Raw genomic sequence first — 20,490 nt, forward strand, 5'->3', positions numbered from 1 at the left:
GAGCTGATAATGATAACTGTTGGCCTGGGCCAATAACAAATCTTGATCTAGGACAGGCGAGCTACTTTTCAATTGATCAAGTCGTGGGGATCTACCTCATTCATATATATAATTTATATTTACTTATTTATGAAATATATGTTTTTGTTAACAAGGTAAAGGTGTTTAATGATAATACAAGCATTGTATTGTTAATAAGTTAAAGGTGTTTAATGATAATACAAGTATTGTATTGTTAATAAGTTAAAGGTGTTTAAAGATAATGCAAGCATGTTTAACACATAGTTAATATTGTTAATAAATTAAAGGTGTTTAATGATAATACAAGCATTGTATTAATAAGTTAAAGGTGTTTAAAGATAATGCAAGCATGTTTAACACATAGTTAATATTGTTAATAAGTTAAAGGTGTTTAAAGATAATACAAGCATGTTTAACACATATAGTTAATATTGTTAACAAGTTAAAGGTGTTTAATGATAATACAAGCATGTTTAACACATATGGTTAATATTGTTAATAAGTTAAAAGTGTTTAATGATAATACAAGCATGTTTAACACATATAGTTAATATTGTTAATAAGTTAAAGGTGTTTAAAGATAATACAAGCATGTTTAACACATAGATTCCTTTCTTTCATGAAGACAAGAATATAAGTTGGTGTATTACCTGATTCTGATGACTTGCATTGATTGAAATCAGACAGTGGTGCGGATAACGTCCGCATTTTCGAATGGAGGAGAAAAAAAGTCCTCCTTTCTGTCCAATACCACATGAAAGTGGTTGGTTTTTGGCATCTTATTTGTCCAGCTTCCATACTCCTCTGTATACACTTTACAAGAAATACATTGGCGGCAAACTCCGTAGCTTGCTAGCTTGTGCACGCCAGCTTTCTGAGACTCTTATTTTGTTAGCGCAGGCAGGATGAAGCAGAGCTTTTATTGTGCAACTGTGCAGTCGGTTTCTCGCCTTCCTGTCGGTAATGTTAATGAGCTGGCAGCAGCCAGCGTCATCTCAGAAGACCCTCGGGTGCTGTGAATGTCAATCAAGTGACGAAAGTGACGTCATAGTGAAGATTTATGATCACTCATTTTTAGGACTATTTTTTTAATGCCTGGCTGGCGATCGACTGACACACGCTCCGCGATCGACCGTTAGAACAATACTATTACATTGTTTTGAGACCTAATTAACAACTGTTGTAAATATAATAGATCATAATAATGCAAGTATATCTTTTCAAATGCAATAAATCCATATTCCTCATTGACATGTAAATTGTTTAATCTCCGAGTTAAATAAAACAAACAAACAAGAAAAATAAAATATACTCTGGTAGCAAAATTTTGCACTTAAATGAAAATCACAACCAAAAGCAATATAACAGTTTTGTTTCTGTTAAGGAGGAGTTCAGGGACTCTCAAATATACATAACCAAAACAATGAATACAATGGCTCAATAAAGTATCCACAAATAAAGTTGTGCTTCAATATTAAACATGTAGGCAGATGAACAGTTGTACATTACTTAACTGACAATCAAGTTGTGGCCTTTTTTAACTGAAATGCAGAGTAACAATATAAACACTACAGTATAAGCAGCTGTATTAACAGTTCTTACGTAAAAAAACTTTAGTGTGGCAGATTCCGAGCGAGCAACAACATCATGACTTGACAACATGACAAATGTCTGCAGCGTTTTTCAAAATTCTAGTTTTTCAACAGTACAGTATTAATGTCTTTAGCGATGTAATGAACCACACTTTCTGTGAGTGGACAGCAGTTGGCGCTGTTTCGTTTGCATCGACCTTGTTAACTAAACGTCTCAGTGGGTGTGGACTGTAGAGACAAAGGCTGTGCGTCTTCATGTGCCCGTCTTTTAACATAGGGGAAAACTGGGAATACAGTCTGCTTTGCCAGTCCAAAAGCATTGGCAGTTTTCCGTAGTCTTCCCTCGGCGGCCAGGTAATACAAAGCACACGCTACCTTTTTTATCACATCCACGGGAGCCCGCATTCTCGTTGTCTCTCCTTCGACAAATGGACAAAGTTTTTTGGTAAGTAGAATCACAGCTGACCCGGATATTCTAAAGTTCTGAGAAGTGTTGTATCCGAAATAGCTGCAATCGCTTACTCTTAAGGTATTCATCTGTGATTTCCATAACCGTCTGTACAGACGGAAGGAAAAACACGGGCATGTCTGAATGACTCGCCTCCAGTGTCTGAATGACTCGCCTCCAGTGATTAGCTCAGAGTTACGAAACCGCTTGTTATGAGGCTGGCTGTGGCGCGTTCTTTCTGACATCACTTGCTGTGTGGAGCGCGGTCTTTCTGACGTCACTTCTTCCCCGAACTCCGTTTGTAAACGATCGATGAGTCCATACAAAGCTAAGAGCCGGAGATTCAAGAACTACACGGCGCACTTACCCGTGTAAAAATTATCCAAGGTGGGGAACCTTAAACAATGGTTTAGTGTGGCTGATACAGGGCTAAGGCTAAATAATTATTTGTTTAAGGAGTGGGCCTTAATGAATAACAAGAGGATTCACGCCCTACTTTTCATTCCGCTATGGTAACGCACGATCAATAGGGTGAATCCTCTTGAAGCCCGTAAACATGCATGTACATGTCGGTTATTGACGCCGGAAAAGTTATCGAGATTATTTAAATTTATCGTTTGGTTAATTGACTTATTGAATATCGGCCTAGGCCTAGATAACTGTGCTGCTCTTACACCAATACTAGTATCTGCAAAATGCGTGTGTTTCCGATACATGTGAGCAGTACATGAAAGTATTTGTACAACCTTTCACTGGACAACTCACAGCATGGCCTTCCACAACATGTTCCTTCAAGTGAGTTATCAAATATGAGCCTTAAATGCTCCGTATCTGTTAAATATCTACTTGCAACCAGTTCCAACACACTTAAACACACAGCATAGTTAATTTCTTTGCAGTTTGCAATGAAGCAGATAGACATAACGCCTCAATGTCTGGAACGACTGGCCAGGAAAATACAATAAAACATGTTGTTAGCCAAAAGTTAACAAGGCTTTAACACAAACCCCTAAAATAATTCAAGAATGCTGTAAATTTAAATGTACTACCTATAAAATCTTTAATTTAGACACCTTATCGTAAATAAATAAATAATAATTGCGGCATCCTTTGACTTTTTTTTGGTATGTACAATTTGAAAATAAATGTTTAATAAGTAGGAATTTTTTTTGACAAATGCAACTTTATTAGACATATTTTTTACTTTGCAACTTGTGTGTATAAGCCATTTGTTTGACCCTAAACCATTAGAGCAATCTGAGATGGCAGAAACTGTGATACAGTACGTAAAAAGCCTAATATTTTCGAGGTGGTGCTTGCTGTATAAAAAAAATCATTATCAAACTGGATAGTGCACATCTCTTCACTTCCACCAAATGCATATATCTGGGTCAGGGTAATTTTGCGTTAATGGTTAGAGTAGGTACTGGCAATGGATTTTTTTCTCAAGCGGTTTAGTTAAATGGATCATTTCCTCCCATATAGTTTGATTCAATGTCTCTTTCTTCTGCAGAATGAAACCAGAGTGCTGCGTGTTAAGGTCATTGCCGGAATTGATCTGGCCAAGAAAGACATCATCGGAGCCAGGTGAGTCTCACAGAATCCTATTTTATTTGTCATATGCCGTCTGAAAACAAAAGCGCCTCAAATGACTTCCGTGCTCTTTGACCCTGTCAGCCCATTTTGCATAAACATTCACTACTTTTTCCCAGCTTAAAATGACTTTTAACTCCTATTTGAACAAATGATTACTATGCATGACTCTCCTTATGACCGACCTTTGTCACACTTTTGCTGGATTGCATCTTATACAGTGGAACCTTTCATTCCATGAGGGACTGAGGTCAACCTCTAATTTGAATCAGAAATTTTTTTCCCCATAGGAAATAATGGAAATACAATCGTAAAATGTCAAAGGTCCCCTTTTATGCACAATAGACTTTTAAAATGATGTTCTAACAGAGATGTCAGCGCCACATACAGAAAAATTAAAGTTGATACATTTTGAATATTAAAGATACTAAAAGCAAAATAAGGTCAATCAATATATGCTAATCTATCTGAACAAAACATTCAAATCTTTGCTTTGGGTTGAATTTAACAAAGGAAATTAGTGTAATAATCTAACCACCATGATATGTTAATTTTTATTTATTTATTATTTTTTACTAATGTTATTACCTTATTTTATATAAAGCACACCGGTATTTAGGCCGCACCCACCAATTTTTAGAAGGAAAAAATATTTCTACATATATTGGCTGTACCGGACGATAAGCCGCAGATAGGTTTTCCCGAGATTGCCATTACCTATGTCAGAAGAAACCTTTTGCATCAAAAGAGCCATTTGGGCCCGTTTCAACCAGATCAAAGCCCAGTTGGAGCCACAAAACCTATTTGATCACAATATTAAAGTTAATGCTACATATACATTTTTCTTTTAAGGTATTGTCATGTTACGTTCCTGTCTTGTTTCCCCCCGGTTTCTTTTCTATTTTTTCCCTATATTTTCCCAAATGACACATACCTGTCACCACCTGACAATTAGTCAAGATCCAACTTTGCTAAATTTTTGTTTCATGATCTGTTGTGTTGTGTTATTTGGAACAGTAAGTAATTACTGTATGGTTGATACAGGGATTGAATGTGTTTTGGTGGCTGTATCTTTCCTTGCCTACAAACAGGGTATTTTGGGATTAGATGATTATCACTTCATTGACTTGTTGTCAATTATTCCACTGTAGTAGTTAAAGTTGTTTGTGTGTTAGTAACGCCGTTAATATGGAAGGACATTATGCTTGACACTGGTTGTCACACATCTCCTTTTCTTCCATGTTTCTCCTTTACTAGGTATTTCCATGCTTCTGTGCTTTTCTATCTAAAACTTGTTTGTTAAGGCGCACTCTGTCTTCCCCCTCGAAATCCTCTTGTGTAACGTGGCCTACGCCTAAAGAAAGTCTAACCTTGCGTTGCAGCGACGTGGAAAAGGCTGTAATTGGCTGGCAGATCTTTGAGACATTTGTGATTCAGGGCTATATAAGTAAACTTTGATTGATTGATTGATTTTAGTCCTGTGTTGATGTGATTCAATTATGAGGCATACTACCCACCTTTTGCAAAAATGCCTTCTTTGTTTGCGATGTAAGTATTGCAATACAGCACAAGTTCCAATAACACTCAATCCCTCTCTAGTTACCATTGTTTGTTAGCAACAAAGGAAGCTAACGGGCTGAATCATCAAGTTAACCTAGCAGGCAGAAGACATTAAAACAACGTTGAGAACTTGTTGAAATAGGTCCTGACTAAGGATGTCACGGTATGTAGATATGTTATCATGGTTATTGTGACCAAAATTATCACGGTTATCATTATTATCAAAATTCACACTCTACAAAGAGACATCCCAACAGTAGTTTTAAAGACGCACACGCTGTCAGAAGATTGAGGCCAGATTGAGGCTTGAACAAGAAATGCATGAATTAATTTGAAATACCTTTTTCTTCAACTTTCTCTCCTTACTTTAGGGTGTCAACTCTGTTTAGGTGCTTGACCAGCTATCACGCTCCGGACAGGCGATTTAGATGCACATACTTTTTTTCTTTTTTTCCCCTAAGAAAGCACAGTGGAACATTTTTATATTTGAGATGTTTTTCAAATTTATTATGGCAAATAGTGCGTAAATAATAGACTACCGTATTTTTCGAACTATAAGTCGCAGTTTTTTTCATAGTTTGGCCGGGGTTGCGACTTATACTCAGGAGCGACTTGTGTGTGAAATTATTAACACATTACCGTAAAATATAAAATAATATTATTTAGCTCATTCACGTAAGAGACTAGATGTATAAGATTTCATGGGATTTAGCGATTAGGAGTGACAGATTGTTCGGTAAACGTATAGCATGTTCTATATGTTATAGTTATTTGAATGACTCTTACCATAATATGTTACGTTAACATACCAGGCATGTTCTCAGTTGGTTATTTATGCCTCATATAATGTACACTTATTCAGCCTGTTGTTCACTATTCTTTATTTTAAATTGCCTTTCAAATGTCTATTCTTGATGTTGGGTTTTATCAAATAAATTTCCCCAAAAAATGCGACTTATACTCCAGTGCGACTTATATATGTTTTTTTCCTTCTTTATTATGCATTTTCGGCCGGTGCGACTTATACTCCGGAGCGACTTATACTCCGAAAAATACGGTATATACAGTATAGTACAGGATCCCCTGCTGGCCCCACTATGAACTGAACTCTCACATTATTAACTGTATCCACTCGGCATTCATTGCACCGGTCACCCAGGGGTGATCCACACATCTGCGGTCCCTTCCAAGGTTTCTCCTTGTTCCCATTGGGTTGAGATTTTTCTTGCCCTAATGTGGGATCTGAGCCGAGGATGTCGTTGTGCAGCCTGTTGAGACATTTGTAATTAAGGGCTATAAAAGTAAACTTTGATTGATTGATTAATATCCATATATATGATATATGGGGATGGTGTGGCGCGGTTGGGAGAGTGGCCGTGCCAGCAACCTGAGGGTTCCTGGTTCAATCCCCACCTTCTACCAACCTCATCATGTCTGTTGTGTCCTTGAGCAAGACACTTCACCCTTGCTCCTGATGGGTCGTGGTTAGGGCCTTGCATGGCAGCTCCCGCCATCAGTGTGTGAATGTGTGTGTGTGTGTGAATGTGGAAATAGTGTCAAAGCGCTTTGAGTACCTTGAAGGTAGAAAAGCGCTATACAAGTATAACCCATTTAACATTTACCATAAAATATATTACTTAAATTTGTGTTCATGTTAGAAAAAAATGTTTTTATGTAAAAAAAACAAATTATTTTGAAGTTGTGGCGGAATGTATCTTGCCGTGACAGTGCAACACGATCAATTACTGTACATGTAGGGGGAACCTAGTGAAATTAGATATTTGTAAATGTTTTACAAACCTTAAAAGGGAACAGAACTATCTTTGTAATTCAGCCAATCATTCAAAAGCATTGTAAGAGACAAGAACACGTGTCTTTACGATAGGCAAAATTCCAAAAAAAGTGCAGTTCCCCTTTAATCAAACGGTGTCTGTAACACGGCAGTAAAACTGATGATTAAACAAAACAGTTGTCATCGTCATGGACCCACTAGCTGCGGAAGCTCACTCTCCGAACAACTAAACAGACTTGATAACTCCATAGTGACGTTTTGGTGAATTTACAAAACTGAAACAATACATAAAAAATACCATTGTAAGTTTATATTAATAACACAGACACTTGTAAACATGTTAGCTAATGACGATAGCTTGATAACATTTCGACAGCACTTACAAATATGCATGAAAACACTCCTACAGACATCACACATGGGACGGTTTAGTAAGTATGAATTGTTTTAGTTAAATTGTAAAACTAACAAACGTTGCTTGGAGTGATGAGTAAAGAATCCTTTAGAGCATAAACGCTATGGGCGGTTATACCTCCAGTTTAAGGCACAAAAGAGTAAATACTTTTTTAACCTGCAGCACCTGCAGGTTAAAAGTGAACTCGTCCAAAAGATGGCACCTTAGCACAAACAATACCACAATTTTTCAATGTCTCTGTCAGTGTAATATGAAAACTATTTGTTGAATACAAAACATCGTGGCCGTTAGGAAAGAAAAATACATGAATTCGCCGCACTGTTTTATAAGCCGCATGGTTGAAGGTGTTGGAAAAAGGTAGCGGCTTATAGTCCGGAAAATATGGTATTATATTTCTGCCAACTAAATAAAACCTTTTCAAGGGCTTTATAGCACCTATATCTTACAAGAAATGTCATTAAAAACAAGCTGTGGACCGCAAATGGCCCTCCAGCCACACTTTGGAGAGCCCTGTTCTAAGAGTAATATGAGTTGCAAGAGCCTGTTTGAAAGCATCGATAGTGAGAAAATATATAATCCTTATTTGCTCCACGTTCGAGCGAAAAGGCACTTTTGAAGTTAGGCTTTTCAAGATGTGATGAAGGAAAACCTTCTTAGCGACACCTTGCTAAATGAGCCCATCCCATCTATAGAACCCCCCACTTCATGGAGGACATTAAGAAAAAGAGGCTTGGCACACATCCTAAAATAAAGCTCTGCCAACTATGTGTCAGTCAGCTGCAGACGTGAGAGCAGGCAGTTTGATTATTTAATTTTCTTTAACCAATAGGCTTATTCAGCATGACGTTGCAACGTTAGCACCAGAGCTAACTTAGCTTAGTATATTTCGTTCTTTTTCCTTTATCATTGTCCATACGCTAGGCTACGCTAATTCTAGGTTCTTTTTTTGTTTCTATAGTTGCCATTATATTATATTATATTGCCATTATATTATTATATACTATTATATCAGATTCTTCTATTGTGGAATCATATAAGAATAAATGGAAAAAAACAACACACACTTAAAGTGTTAATCCTAGGTGGACTATTTATTCACTGTGATTAAACATTCTTAAATGTCAACCTCTTCATGTGATTTATTGCTTCCCAGAAGTCATCTCAACACTTTTGTCCCATTCTGTTTTCATTCCAACCTGACTTTTATGACATTTCACGACTTCTTGTTTTGCATCGTAAACCTACGACTGTCCGGCTTTCAACTGTTTTACATTTTGCTTTTATTCCCGTAGTGCGAAGGCACTGTGATTAATTATTACCTTACACCCCGCAAGCACCAGTCAATGCTTAACCTGATATCCAATAAGTAGTGAATGTTTTTGCGCCACTGTGTGTCTTAAATGTCTACTTATTTAGGAAGGCATGGAGAAACATTATAAATCACTTTTTGTGTTGAAAATGGGGTTTTTATGTGTTTACATTAGGGGAATTCACTTGCTGTCAAACAACATGTGGCTTTGTCAATCCAGACCCCATTCTGTCCTCTGGAATTTTTTTTTTCTTTAAGTGATTGTGTCAGTGAATCGAAGATACAGCAGGCCAATTGTTTCTGTTTAGTCAGAGAACATCACAGTAGCACACAATTACACACAGCAGGCTGGCATAATTAGCAATAAAGTTGAGCTTTCCCTCTTTTAAAGGGTCTCAAGAATATTAACACTAAAACGTTATCATGCTGGGTGCATTACTATTGCAACATCGTGAGGGAATTGTTTGCATTGAATGAAGTAGTTACTTTTCAACATAAAATAGCTTCCATGTTTTTTCCACATGTTGCTGACTTCATGTAGCGTCCATAGAGAACAATCTCCACTTTGCTGCAACGCTCCATTTTCCCACCAGCCTCAATCTCCTCTCAGATACAATCAGTTTCAACCAGCCACATGCAGAAGAGTAAATACAGGATACCCTCATTCTCCTCAGTTGTCGTTGTGTTTCTTGTTTCATCTGATGCATTCAAATGCAAAGTGGAAGCTTCATTCTAGAAACGTTGGTTATCTTTCATAGGGCCAATTGTTTTGGTCTTGATCACCGTTTTATTGTTTCAAGAATTAACCAAAAATATTCAGTGTTTCCCGCAGGTCTGCAGTTTGTCTGCAGTTATCGCATAATTTGCCATCACACAAAAACTCGGTGTTAGTGTATGGACAGGTAAAATAAAGCTTTTCGGCTTGTTTTAAAAGAAATGTGTGTTATTAAGCCGTATCAATAAATCAACTAATCGAACGATAATAAATCGATAAATTGCCATGTTTTTGAGTGTTTTTCCTCATCCCTTGCTTTCAAACAGGGTGCAAGAGGGTTCACTCTGTGCATTGTACGTTTATTCAACAGCTGAATTAAATGAGCGGAAAAAATCCTCTTGTCAGTCATCCACAATTTTTTTCTCGTTAATATACATTGTCATGCGTCCATACGAATATGATTAACTTGTACAACACATCATGTACAGAAGCATTTGTACGGGAAGGAATGTCACATTTTGCATCTTTGGCGATCAAACCTTGATCCTAACAATCCAAGAGATAGTCAGAAAGCAGCTTGAAGACGATTTGTAAAACATAATCCATGGAAAATGTTGACCAAAGAACCACCATTACGTATTTTAAATGTCCTATATAGAATATGATCCCTTTAAGATATTGTATCATCCAAGGGAGTTGCAGATGGAGTTCAGTAGCTGTTTTTGTTCCCCACATAGAATGTTTGTCAAACCTTCCAGGAATTCCTGATGTTGCGACTGTCACTACACGATCGATACCAGAAGACATGATTGGTCCACGCATGCGCAAAGACTACGTCAATTCTTGGATCTACCATTTTTTACGACAGAGCTTCTACAACATCACGTTCTGTGATATTTGAATGTTTTGAATAAGAAATAGATTACAGAGGAGTAAAAGTGAACAAAAATCTAAAAATAAACAAGGGGTAGATTTAAAAAATAATAATAATAAAATCAGGGAGTATTACCGCCACATTTTCAACCACTTTCACTCTTCTGTAATTTCAAAGAAATGATGCACGGGGACGCCACTGACTCCCATCGTGTATTTTTTTATTTTTTTTTAAAGGGGACCATTATCACAATTTCAGAAGGGTTAAAACCATTAAAAATCAGTTCCCAGTGGCTTATTTTATTTTTCGAAGTTTTTTTCAAAATTTTACCCATCATGCAATATCCCTAAAAAAAGCTTCAAAGTGCCTGATTTTAACCATCGTTATATACACCCGTCCATTTTCCTGTGACGTCACACAGTGATGCCAACACAAACAAACATGACGCATAGAACAGCAAGCTATAGCGACATTAGCTCTGATTCAGACTCGGATTTCAGCGGCTTAAGCGATTCAACAGATTACCCATGTATTGAAACGTATGGTTGTAGTGTGGAGGCAGGTAGCGAAAACGAAATTGAAGAAGGAACTGAAGCTATTGAGCCATATCGGTTTGAACCGTATGCAAGCGAAACCGACGAAAACGACATGACAGCCAGCGACGCGGGAGAAAGCGAGGACGAATTCGGCGATCGCCTTCTAACCAACGATTGGTATGTGTTTGTTTAGCATTAAAGGAAACTAACAACTATGAACTAGGTTTACAGCATATGAAATACATTTGGCAACAACATGCACTTTGAGAGTGCAGGCAGCCCAATTTTCATCAATTAATATATTTTGTAGACATACCCTCATCCGCGCTCTTTTCCTGAAAGCTGATCTGTCCAGTTTTGGAGTTGATGTCAGCAGGCCAGGGAAGCTAGGGTCGATATTCTTCTCTTGATCATCTTCGGTGGCATAAGGGACGGTGTGAGCCAAGACATCCAGGGGGTTTAGCTCACTCATCTGCGGGAACAAACTGCCGCCATTGCTTGCCGTGCTACCGAGGTCCTTTGTCCCTGAATTGCTCACACACTCCGGCAGATTCAATGGGGGTCTGGCGGCAGATTTCTTTGACTTTATCGTTGGAAATGCATCTGCTTTGAGTGTCGCAGGATATCCACACATTCTTGCCATCTCTGTCGTAGCATAGCTTTCGTCAGTAAAATGTGCGGAACAAACGTCCAATTTCTTACCACTTTCGCATCTTTGGGCCACTGGTGCAACTTGAATCCGTCCCTGTTCGTGTTGTTACACCCTCCGACAACACACCGACGAGGCATGATGTCTCCAAGGTACGGAAAACAGTCGAAAAAACGGAAAATAACAGAGCTGATTTGACTCGGTGTTTGTAATGTGTTTGAGAAAATGGCGGATTGCTTCCCGATGTCGCTCCGAGAGCGAATAATAGAAAGGCGTTTAATTCGCCAAAATTCACCCATTTAGAGTTCGGAAATCGGTTTAAAAAATATATGGTCTTTTTTTCTGCAACATCAAGGTATATATTGACGCTTACATAGGTCTGGTGATAATGTTCCCCTTTAAAGGCACTTATTGTACCTAACGCTTTATCTGCAGCCTAACAAAATGTACACATTTAAATGATCAGTGTCGTGATTTGATGTAAATAAAGTAGTATAAAAAAGATTGATTTCTTTGTCGTTTAAGGCTACTGAGCACATCGCTCAGGTTTCTGTACGGATCTGTATGGTTTTAAAATAACTGTATCATTAAGTAACATTTGTTTATTTTTTTATGTAATCTTTTATATAACATTATTGTTAAAAAAAAAAGATTACAAAAAAGAAAACCATGGTAACAGTGTCAGCGTGCACGAGCTTCATTGCCGTAAAACAAGTTGATGAAAGTGACGTAGACTTCGTGCATGCGTGGACCGATCGTGTCTTTTATTACCGATCATGTAGTAACACCGACCGTACACTATGGGAACTTTGGGTGTAGCCTCCATAAAGTGTTGAGTGTTGTTTTGTTGATGTATGGAAGGTTCAGTGTGTGTGTGTGTGTGTGGTATAGGTGACAAATTAGTGTAATATATATCATTAATAATGAATGAATTTGATTTGTAGAAAGGATTATACGTTAAGAAAAAAGAGCTGTGGGCTACAAATTGCTGCTGAGCTTCCCTTCGGACACCCTTTAAAGTCCTTTGCTGCTGACCAGGAAGTAGCATAATTGCACTTTGTACATTTGTTTGTTTTTTAATTTGTTAGATGCAGTTAAAATATTTAGAAGTTAGTAGTCATTTGTTATATACATTTTGAGCAACGATGAAACCATTTCCCCTGCCCCAAAATGCAAATGGTAGAGTCCTGTGTCTTGTGGTATTACCCATTAACTAACAAAGGCTGATACAAAACACAATTTTATGTGTTGTCACCTTTTGATTTAAGAGTCACGATGCAATGTTAATGTATCAAAATCAAGAATGGTATAGTCCTAAACCAGGAAGCAGCCTGCTAACACAATGTACCGATGGATAAGCAAACATAAATGCGACACTTAACAATTGATTTCACTTTTGTTAACAATTCAAGCAATGTAGCGTCCATGTGAATAGCAAAGCCGTGCCTCTATCGAGATCTTCCTTGCAGCGTCCTCTTTTAAACCAATCAGGTGTCTTTAAAAAATAAACAAAAAAATTGCTCATGCCATTGTTTGATTTTTCAACATTGCTACTTATCTGGGAATGGTGCGCACTTTCCATTTTTAGCCCAGCGCCTTGTCAATAAGACATTACGGACCTTTTTTAAAACGCAAGCAGTTCTTATCTGGGGTGTTGTGTGTTGGGTCTGGTTACAGTGCTGTAAATAAGCAGGCTCCGAGTACTTACCTAGCACAAAGGAAATGTTCCTCCCGCTTGTGAAGTTCCATGGATGAGAGCGGAACGCTTGTTTTGGATGATGTTAAAACAGAAAATGCAATACTGTGGTTGCCATGGTTAATGGAAGTATGCTGCACACTACAGCAAGTAATCATTGACCTTTTGTTTAACTGACAAGATTGACAGGTGTATCTGATCACACGTGTATGGATTGTATTGTTTATTTTTACTGCCAAATTATTCATTTAAATGTCTGTTGTAAATCTGGTGAAATTCAGATTTGTTATACCAGTGTGACCATAGTGGACTGCAGCGTGTTTTTTGGCCAAGGAAAGCATGACAGATCTTATATTTAACAGCCGACTGTGAATTATTTTTAGTGTCTTTAATGGGAAAACATTGTTAAAAATATGAAAGTTGCCTCAGCATTCTTCAAATTTTCTGTATGTGGACGTGGGTGAAAAATGTTTAGAAACTAGAGATTGACCAATACGTTTTTTTCAGGCCCAATACCGATTATTAGTTGTCAAGCGGTAGAAAATGGATGGATGGATAGTATACTGGTACGTAGGGCTGGACGATATATCGATATACTCGATATATCGCGGGTTTGTCTCTGTGCGATATAGAAAATTACTATATCGTGATATTCGAGTATACGTTCTCATGCAGTTGCTTTTAGCTGCGGGCATTACACTACAGGCGTTTCTCACTCTTTGTTATCTCTCCTTCTCACAGAGAGTTAAACAAGCGCACCTTCTTACATTCGTCCCATACGTATACGCCCTCGCGGAGCACACAGGTAGCGGCATGGGTAACGTTGGTTGTGGTGCGAGTGGTAATACGAGAGAAAGAAGGTGCGAATCTGGTAACAAATGAAGGAAGAAGAATGAATTCCCAAGAAAAACAGCACGGGGTCCATCGTCTGGAGGTGGTTTGGCTTCAAGCGGGAATATGTCGAACAGACAACCGTAATTTGTCAAGTGTGGGGCAAAAGCGTTGCTACAAAAAGTAGCATTACTGCTAATATGTAGCATCATTTGAAAAATCACCCGCTAGAGAATGAAGAGTGTTTGAAACTCTGCATGTCAACATCTCCGTTCAGTGCCACACCAACAAAATGCCGAGGCAACCATTTCCACATCAACACCGTATGAAAAAAATAGTCAACAACAGAAGGAGATAACGTCCGCAATAACCTACCACATAGCGAAGGAAATACACTATTTGATTTCCTATTATGCAGCTCATTTTTATTTGACAATTATTGAAATATCTTGTGTGACATCATGCACAAAAGTGCACTTTATTTGTTTTAAACTATTGTAGTGGCGTTCTGTCCAAAATGTGCACTTTAAATTAGTGTTGTTTTGATATGTCATCTTAGTGACATCATGCACAAAAGTGCACTCATAGCTTGTTTTAAAATGTCTCTGACAATCTTGCACTTTCTGTTTTGAAATGACATGAATGTTTGTGCCACTGCTTAATAACTGTTTAATAAATACAGTTTTGGTCAATTGACTTAGTTGTGATTTCCCTCTCTGCATGAAAGTTTAAAATGAGCATATATTAATGCAGTATGAACAAGAATGTTTTAATGTAGACACATAGAATCATCATACTGGTGTGATTATATGCATCAAGTGTTCATTCAAGGCTAAGGCAAAATATCGAGATATCGTGTATCGTGACACGGCCTAAAAATATTGCGATATTAAAAAAAGGCCATTTCGCCCAGCCCTACCGGTACATCAGTAAAAAGCTGGGCAAGACTACGTTTTTTTTCACCTTTTTGAGGACATAATGTTGTAGTTAATTTAGTACCAAAAATGTCAGGTGATTTTACAAGCACCTTTATTACATGTGTCTAACAAGAGCATCAACATTTGCATTTCAAAATATGGGAAATCTCCTGGGAAAATTGGTAAAAATATAAACATTTTCTACATCACAATAACTCGCCATATACTAAATTTTATAAAACTTTTATAGCAGTTTATGGATTTAATACATTCTAAGGTTTCCTCGTGAGGAACTCTGAAATATTGCGAACATTTAAATAAAAACAATTCTGGGCTCCTTCGCGTAGTGAATAGTGTAGATTTTTCAGTCTGGCTAACTTCATTTCTTCTTTATTGTCACTAAAAGTATGAGAATGCTGCCTCTTCTTATATAATAAGTCTCCTATTTGTCAAGATATTTACACAAAGTTTGGATTCTTGGCAAATATATATTTTCTGTTATCTTCATGTCCATCCAGCTCTGTCACGTTGTTATTTGATTGAATCATGTAACATGAAACTCGCCGCACTTTTTAATGAGCCCACACCCAGAGTGCTGCAGAGCGAGGCACTTCTTGTAGTAGTGAAAACAATAAAACGTAACAGTTAAGATGCCAGGAAAGAAAGGACAAAAATTGGATATCCCGGCAAAGAAAATGTTTTGAAAGCTAAGCAGAAGCGGTATACCGTGTTCAAGCGACCAACACTGCACAAGGAAGAGGAAGGGAGGAAGGGAGGATGGGGTCATAGCCACGTGAGCGCTGCAGTGGAAAAAAAAGGCAACTCTTCTCAAAGGGCTGGTGCTAAAGCAGTAGTTATAATTACTGTGTCAACTTCACTGTTTGTTTTAAATACTAAATACCAGGGATGTAACGGTATCAAAATCTCACGGTACAAAATCATCACGGTATTTAAGCCACGGTACAATATTATTTTAGTATATGTCCCAAAATAATACATGTCTTAGTGTGTAAAATGAAGTGGCAGGTGTTACGTCCTTGTAATTGTTTTGGACCTATGTTTGATTTTTCTCAGTGTGTGGTATTTTAGTTCTGTCCTGTGCCCTTATTTTGTAGTATTTACTTCCTTGTGCCATGCACAGACTTCCACACCCGCTGCCTGATTGGCAACCGGGGGACTCCTGTACCCGGTTGCTAATCAGTCTCCTATTTCAGTCCAACGCTGTCTGTAATCATTGTTTCGCATTGTTTCATGAACACGTGTTGTTCCCGATAAGTTCCGTGTTTTGTGCATTTACTGGTGCACTCACCTTCTTTTTTTTTTTAATTCCCTCCACTCATTTTGTGAGGTTTCTGTTCTTTTCTCCTCTCTGTGTGAGCGCGCCTTTTGTTCATAATAAATAATATTGTTTTTTTGTCTCCGTCTGCCTCCTGTCTCTGCAGTCAAGACGTTAAGCTGCCTTCCAGATTCCTGACTGCAGGAATGTTTAGGATAAACACAGTTACTGTAATTTAACACAAGCATAATGCTCAAATGTTTTAATCATATTTATTACTACAAATATGTATTTTTAAGTGCTAATAATTGTGCCCGAACGTCCACTGTTTCAAGCAAATATAAAAAAAAATACAACTTACAGTTGATGTCTTTAAAGTGACAATGTAAACACGCAGTGTAAAACAATAACGTTCACTTTAGTGTCTTTTAACTTTTACTTTATGAGAAGCAGTGTCCTCTACAGTGGACTTGTTTTAATTTATACTAGTTTGTGAATGTGAGTGTGAATGTTGTCTGTCTGGGTTGGCCCTGCGATGAGGTGGCTACTTGCCCAGGGTGTACTCCGCCTTCCGCGGGAGTGCAGCTGGGGTAGGCTCCAGCATCCCACGCAACCCTGAGAGGGACAAGCGGTAGAAAATGGATAAAACAAAACACAACACTTTAGTTTTTTGTTCCCATTTTTCATGAGTTGAACTCAAAGATCTAAAATTCTTTATACACAAAAGACCTATTCCTCTCAAATATTGTTCACACATATCTGTCTATATCTGTGTTAGTGAGCACTTCTTTTTTGCCAAGATAATCCATCCCAACTCACAGGTGTGGCATATCAAGGCGCTGATTAAACAGCAGGATTATTGCACAGGTGTCCCTTAGGCTGCCCACGATAAAAAGCCACTCTGGAATGTGCGGTTTTGCTTTATTGGAGGTTTGGGGGGCTCAGAAGATCAGTCAGTATCTGGTATTACCACCATTTGCCACATCTCCTTCGCATAGAGTTGATCAGGTTGTTGATTGTGGCCTGTGGAATGTTGGTCCACTCCTCTTCAATGGCTGTGCGAAGTTGCTGAATATTGTCAAGAACTGGAACACACTGTTGTATACGCCGTTCCACAGCATCCCAAACATGCTCAATGGGTGACTTGTCTGTTGCGTAAACTGGGATGTACTGGGTGTGCAGATCCTTGCAACATGGGGCCGTGCATTGTTATGCTGCAGCAGAGGTGAATGGCACAACAATGGGCCTCGGGATCTCGTCACGGTATCTCTGTGCATTCAGAATGCCATTAATAAAATGCACTTGTGTTGTTGTCCATAACATACGCCTGCCCATACCATAACCCCATCACCACCATGGGCCACTTGATTCACAACATTGACATCAGCAAACGTTCTCCCACATGACGCCACACACGTTGTCTGCCATTTGCCCTGAACAGTGAAAATCGTGATTTAACCGTGAAAAAAACACCTCTCCATTGTGCCAGACGCCATCAAATGTGAGCATTTGCCCACTCAAGTCGGTTACGACGACGAACTGCAGTCAGGTCGAGACTTCGATTAGGAAGACAAGCATGCAAATGAGCTTCCCTAAAACGGTTTCTCACAGGTTGTGCAAAAATGATTTGGTTATGCAAACCAATTGTTTCAGCTGCTGTCCAGGTGGCTAGTCTCAGACGATCATGGAGGTGCACCTGCTGGATGTGGAGGTCCTGGGCTGATGTGGTTACATGTGGTCTGTGGTTGTGAGGCCGGTTGGATGTACTGCCAAATTTTCTGAAACGCCTTTGGAGACGGTTTATGGCAGAGAAATTAACATTTAATTCACGGGCAACAGCTCTGGTGGACATTCCTGCAGTCAGCATGCCAACTGCACACTCCCTCAAAACTTGCAACATCTTTGGCATTGTGCTATGTGATAAAACTGCACATTTCAGAGTGGCCTTTTATTGTGGGCAGTCTAAGGCACATCTGTTCAATAATCATGCTGTTTAATCAGCATCTTGATATGCCTCACCTGTGAAGTGGGATGGATTAACTTGTCAGAAAGAAGTGCTCACTAACACACATTTAGAAAGATTTGTGAGCAATATTTAAGAGGAATATGTATTTTGTGTATATAGTAAAAGTTTTGAATCTTTGCGTTCAACTCATGAAAAATAGGAGCAAAAACTAAAGTGTTGCGTTTATATTTATGTTCACTATATGTTTGGATTATCCTGCTTTTCAGAAAAATTAATAAACAATTTAAGTTCAAATAATGTAAATACCTCACAAACTGATGTTAAGCTTCAAATATATTTTTTGGGTGATTGTATATGAGGTGGCGACCTGCCCAGGGTGTACCCTGCCCTCTACCGGAGTGCAGATGGATAGGCTTCAGGCCCCCCAACACCCGCGACATTGAGACAGATGCACGGTCGAGAATGTGTATATTAGAGGAAATAGTTTAAATATAAAACAATTTTTCTGTTTGCCAAAACCTTCATTCTGTCTTTTTAAATAAATGCACATCATCAACCTTGAAACTGAATAGTCAACATGACTGCATTAATAACATAGAACAAAACCTCTGCTGTTTGCAGCCATACAGAACATGGTACCCATATGCCATTGCTGTCATATGCGCTTTATTGCAGTGGCCATGGGGAAACTGTTTGAATATTTGCAGTGCGGATTTCATAAATTTTTATTAGTTACACTCAAAGAAGTTTTTTGTGTGATGTCTGACTTTTTTCTTTTTCTTTCTCCCCTCCTGCAGTGATCCGTACGTCAAACTTTCCCTCTATGTCGCGGATGAAACCAGAGAACTTGCCCTAGTCCAGACAAAAACCATAAAAAAGGTAAGTTGTGGATGACGAAACAGCATCTGCAGAATTCTGCCGCTTCCTCGTCTCTGCTGGAGCTCTGCATGAGCTCTAATTTGCTTTACCCCTTATCAGATTAGCCATGCCTAGTCTAATAATGTCCTCCTACACCTGCAGCACACAATTACCGTCCAGCTACTTACATTTGTCTCCCAGTTCCAACCTCAGTGCTTAAGGAAAGTTTTTTGGGACCGGGCTTTTTTAAAGATTTTTTTTACCCAAGTGGGCTATTTTTCAGGTGCAAATGTAGACACAGCAGGGGGAGCCATTACTTTCTCCAGTGCAAACTTCCTTTGGAATGTATTTCCCCATGCCTTTCAACATAACTTAATATTTATTACGTACATTGTGGAAGGATTTGGCCTGAAAGTCTAACATGGGACATTTTCAATGACGTTTTGATTGCTTGCTCAGCAAGCTGCTTTCATCCTCAATGTTTTCAAAGCAGGGAGGCTGTCAGGCTCCCCCCTGTGCAAGCAGACATATGCTGCCAGTGGCCATGCTTGCCTTATAGGATATAAATAGCTGACAATGCACTGCTATGTAGAGCAGAAAAAGAAGAATCACTGAACGGGCTCCTCTCTGCACTTTGTGTCTTTTAAGTGGGACACCTTTTCAAATTTGGTGTGAAGATAAAAGTTTTTGCTTGTGGCAAAAAAAAATTGATTGTGTATATGTTATAGCCCTCTGGGCTATATGGGTTCATTCGGTGATGCATAGCAGAAGTAACAATCTTGCTAAGTTTATTTAGCGGTCATTTTTAAAGGACCAAATAAACAGATCTTATAATCCAACCAATTTTTTCATATCACAGCGTTTATAAATAGTTGGTTCACTTCTTGTGTTTAATATACCGTATTTTTCGGAGTATAAGTCGCACCGGAATATAAGTCGCACCTGCCGAAAATGCATAATAAAGAAGGAAAAAAACATATATAAGTCGCACTGGAGCCTGGCCAAACTATGAAAAAAACTGCAATTTATAGTCCGAAAAATACGGTAACCATTTTCTAATTGGGAGATAAAAAATGCGTAACAATTAATTTTTTTAAATAATAAATGAAAAACAGTAATACATCTTAAAATAAGAATAGGGAAAAAATTACATACAATAAATAGTAATCCTGATAATTACATAAATAAATAGACAATAAGGAGTTGAACACTTGATAGAAATATTATATGTTATATGTTGTATGAGTAATGCAGAATTTAGACTTGGCTATAACGTATTAAGTAGTACCGGTACTAAATGAATGCTCCCCCCAGAAGAAGTTTTGCCAGAAGAAGACCACATTTCCCATGAGGACTCGAGGAAGTAGCGTCATTCTGACACGATTTCCGCTGTAATATTGACACAAATTTTACGTCTCTAATGGCTATGCTGATGTTAAATA

General features: G+C 38.3%; 1 protein-coding gene across 13 annotated transcripts in view; it reads left to right on the plus strand.

Annotated features, from left to right (window-relative positions):
* nedd4l (NEDD4 like E3 ubiquitin protein ligase) overlaps positions 1-20,490 on the plus strand; it is a 100,261-nt gene that overhangs the window by 11,799 nt on the left and 67,972 nt on the right. For all 13 annotated transcript variants that reach the window (XM_061927161.2, XM_061927163.2, XM_061927162.2 and 10 more), the window contains exons 2-3: positions 3,575-3,648; positions 18,988-19,069. In XM_061927161.2, coding sequence (XP_061783145.1) covers positions 3,575-3,648; positions 18,988-19,069 — 156 coding nt within the window. The remainder of the gene's footprint in view (positions 1-3,574; positions 3,649-18,987; positions 19,070-20,490) is intronic.

Source organism: Nerophis lumbriciformis, linkage group LG32 (assembly GCF_033978685.3).
Source record: "Nerophis lumbriciformis linkage group LG32, RoL_Nlum_v2.1, whole genome shotgun sequence".
Taxonomy (NCBI): domain Eukaryota; kingdom Metazoa; phylum Chordata; class Actinopteri; order Syngnathiformes; family Syngnathidae; genus Nerophis; species Nerophis lumbriciformis.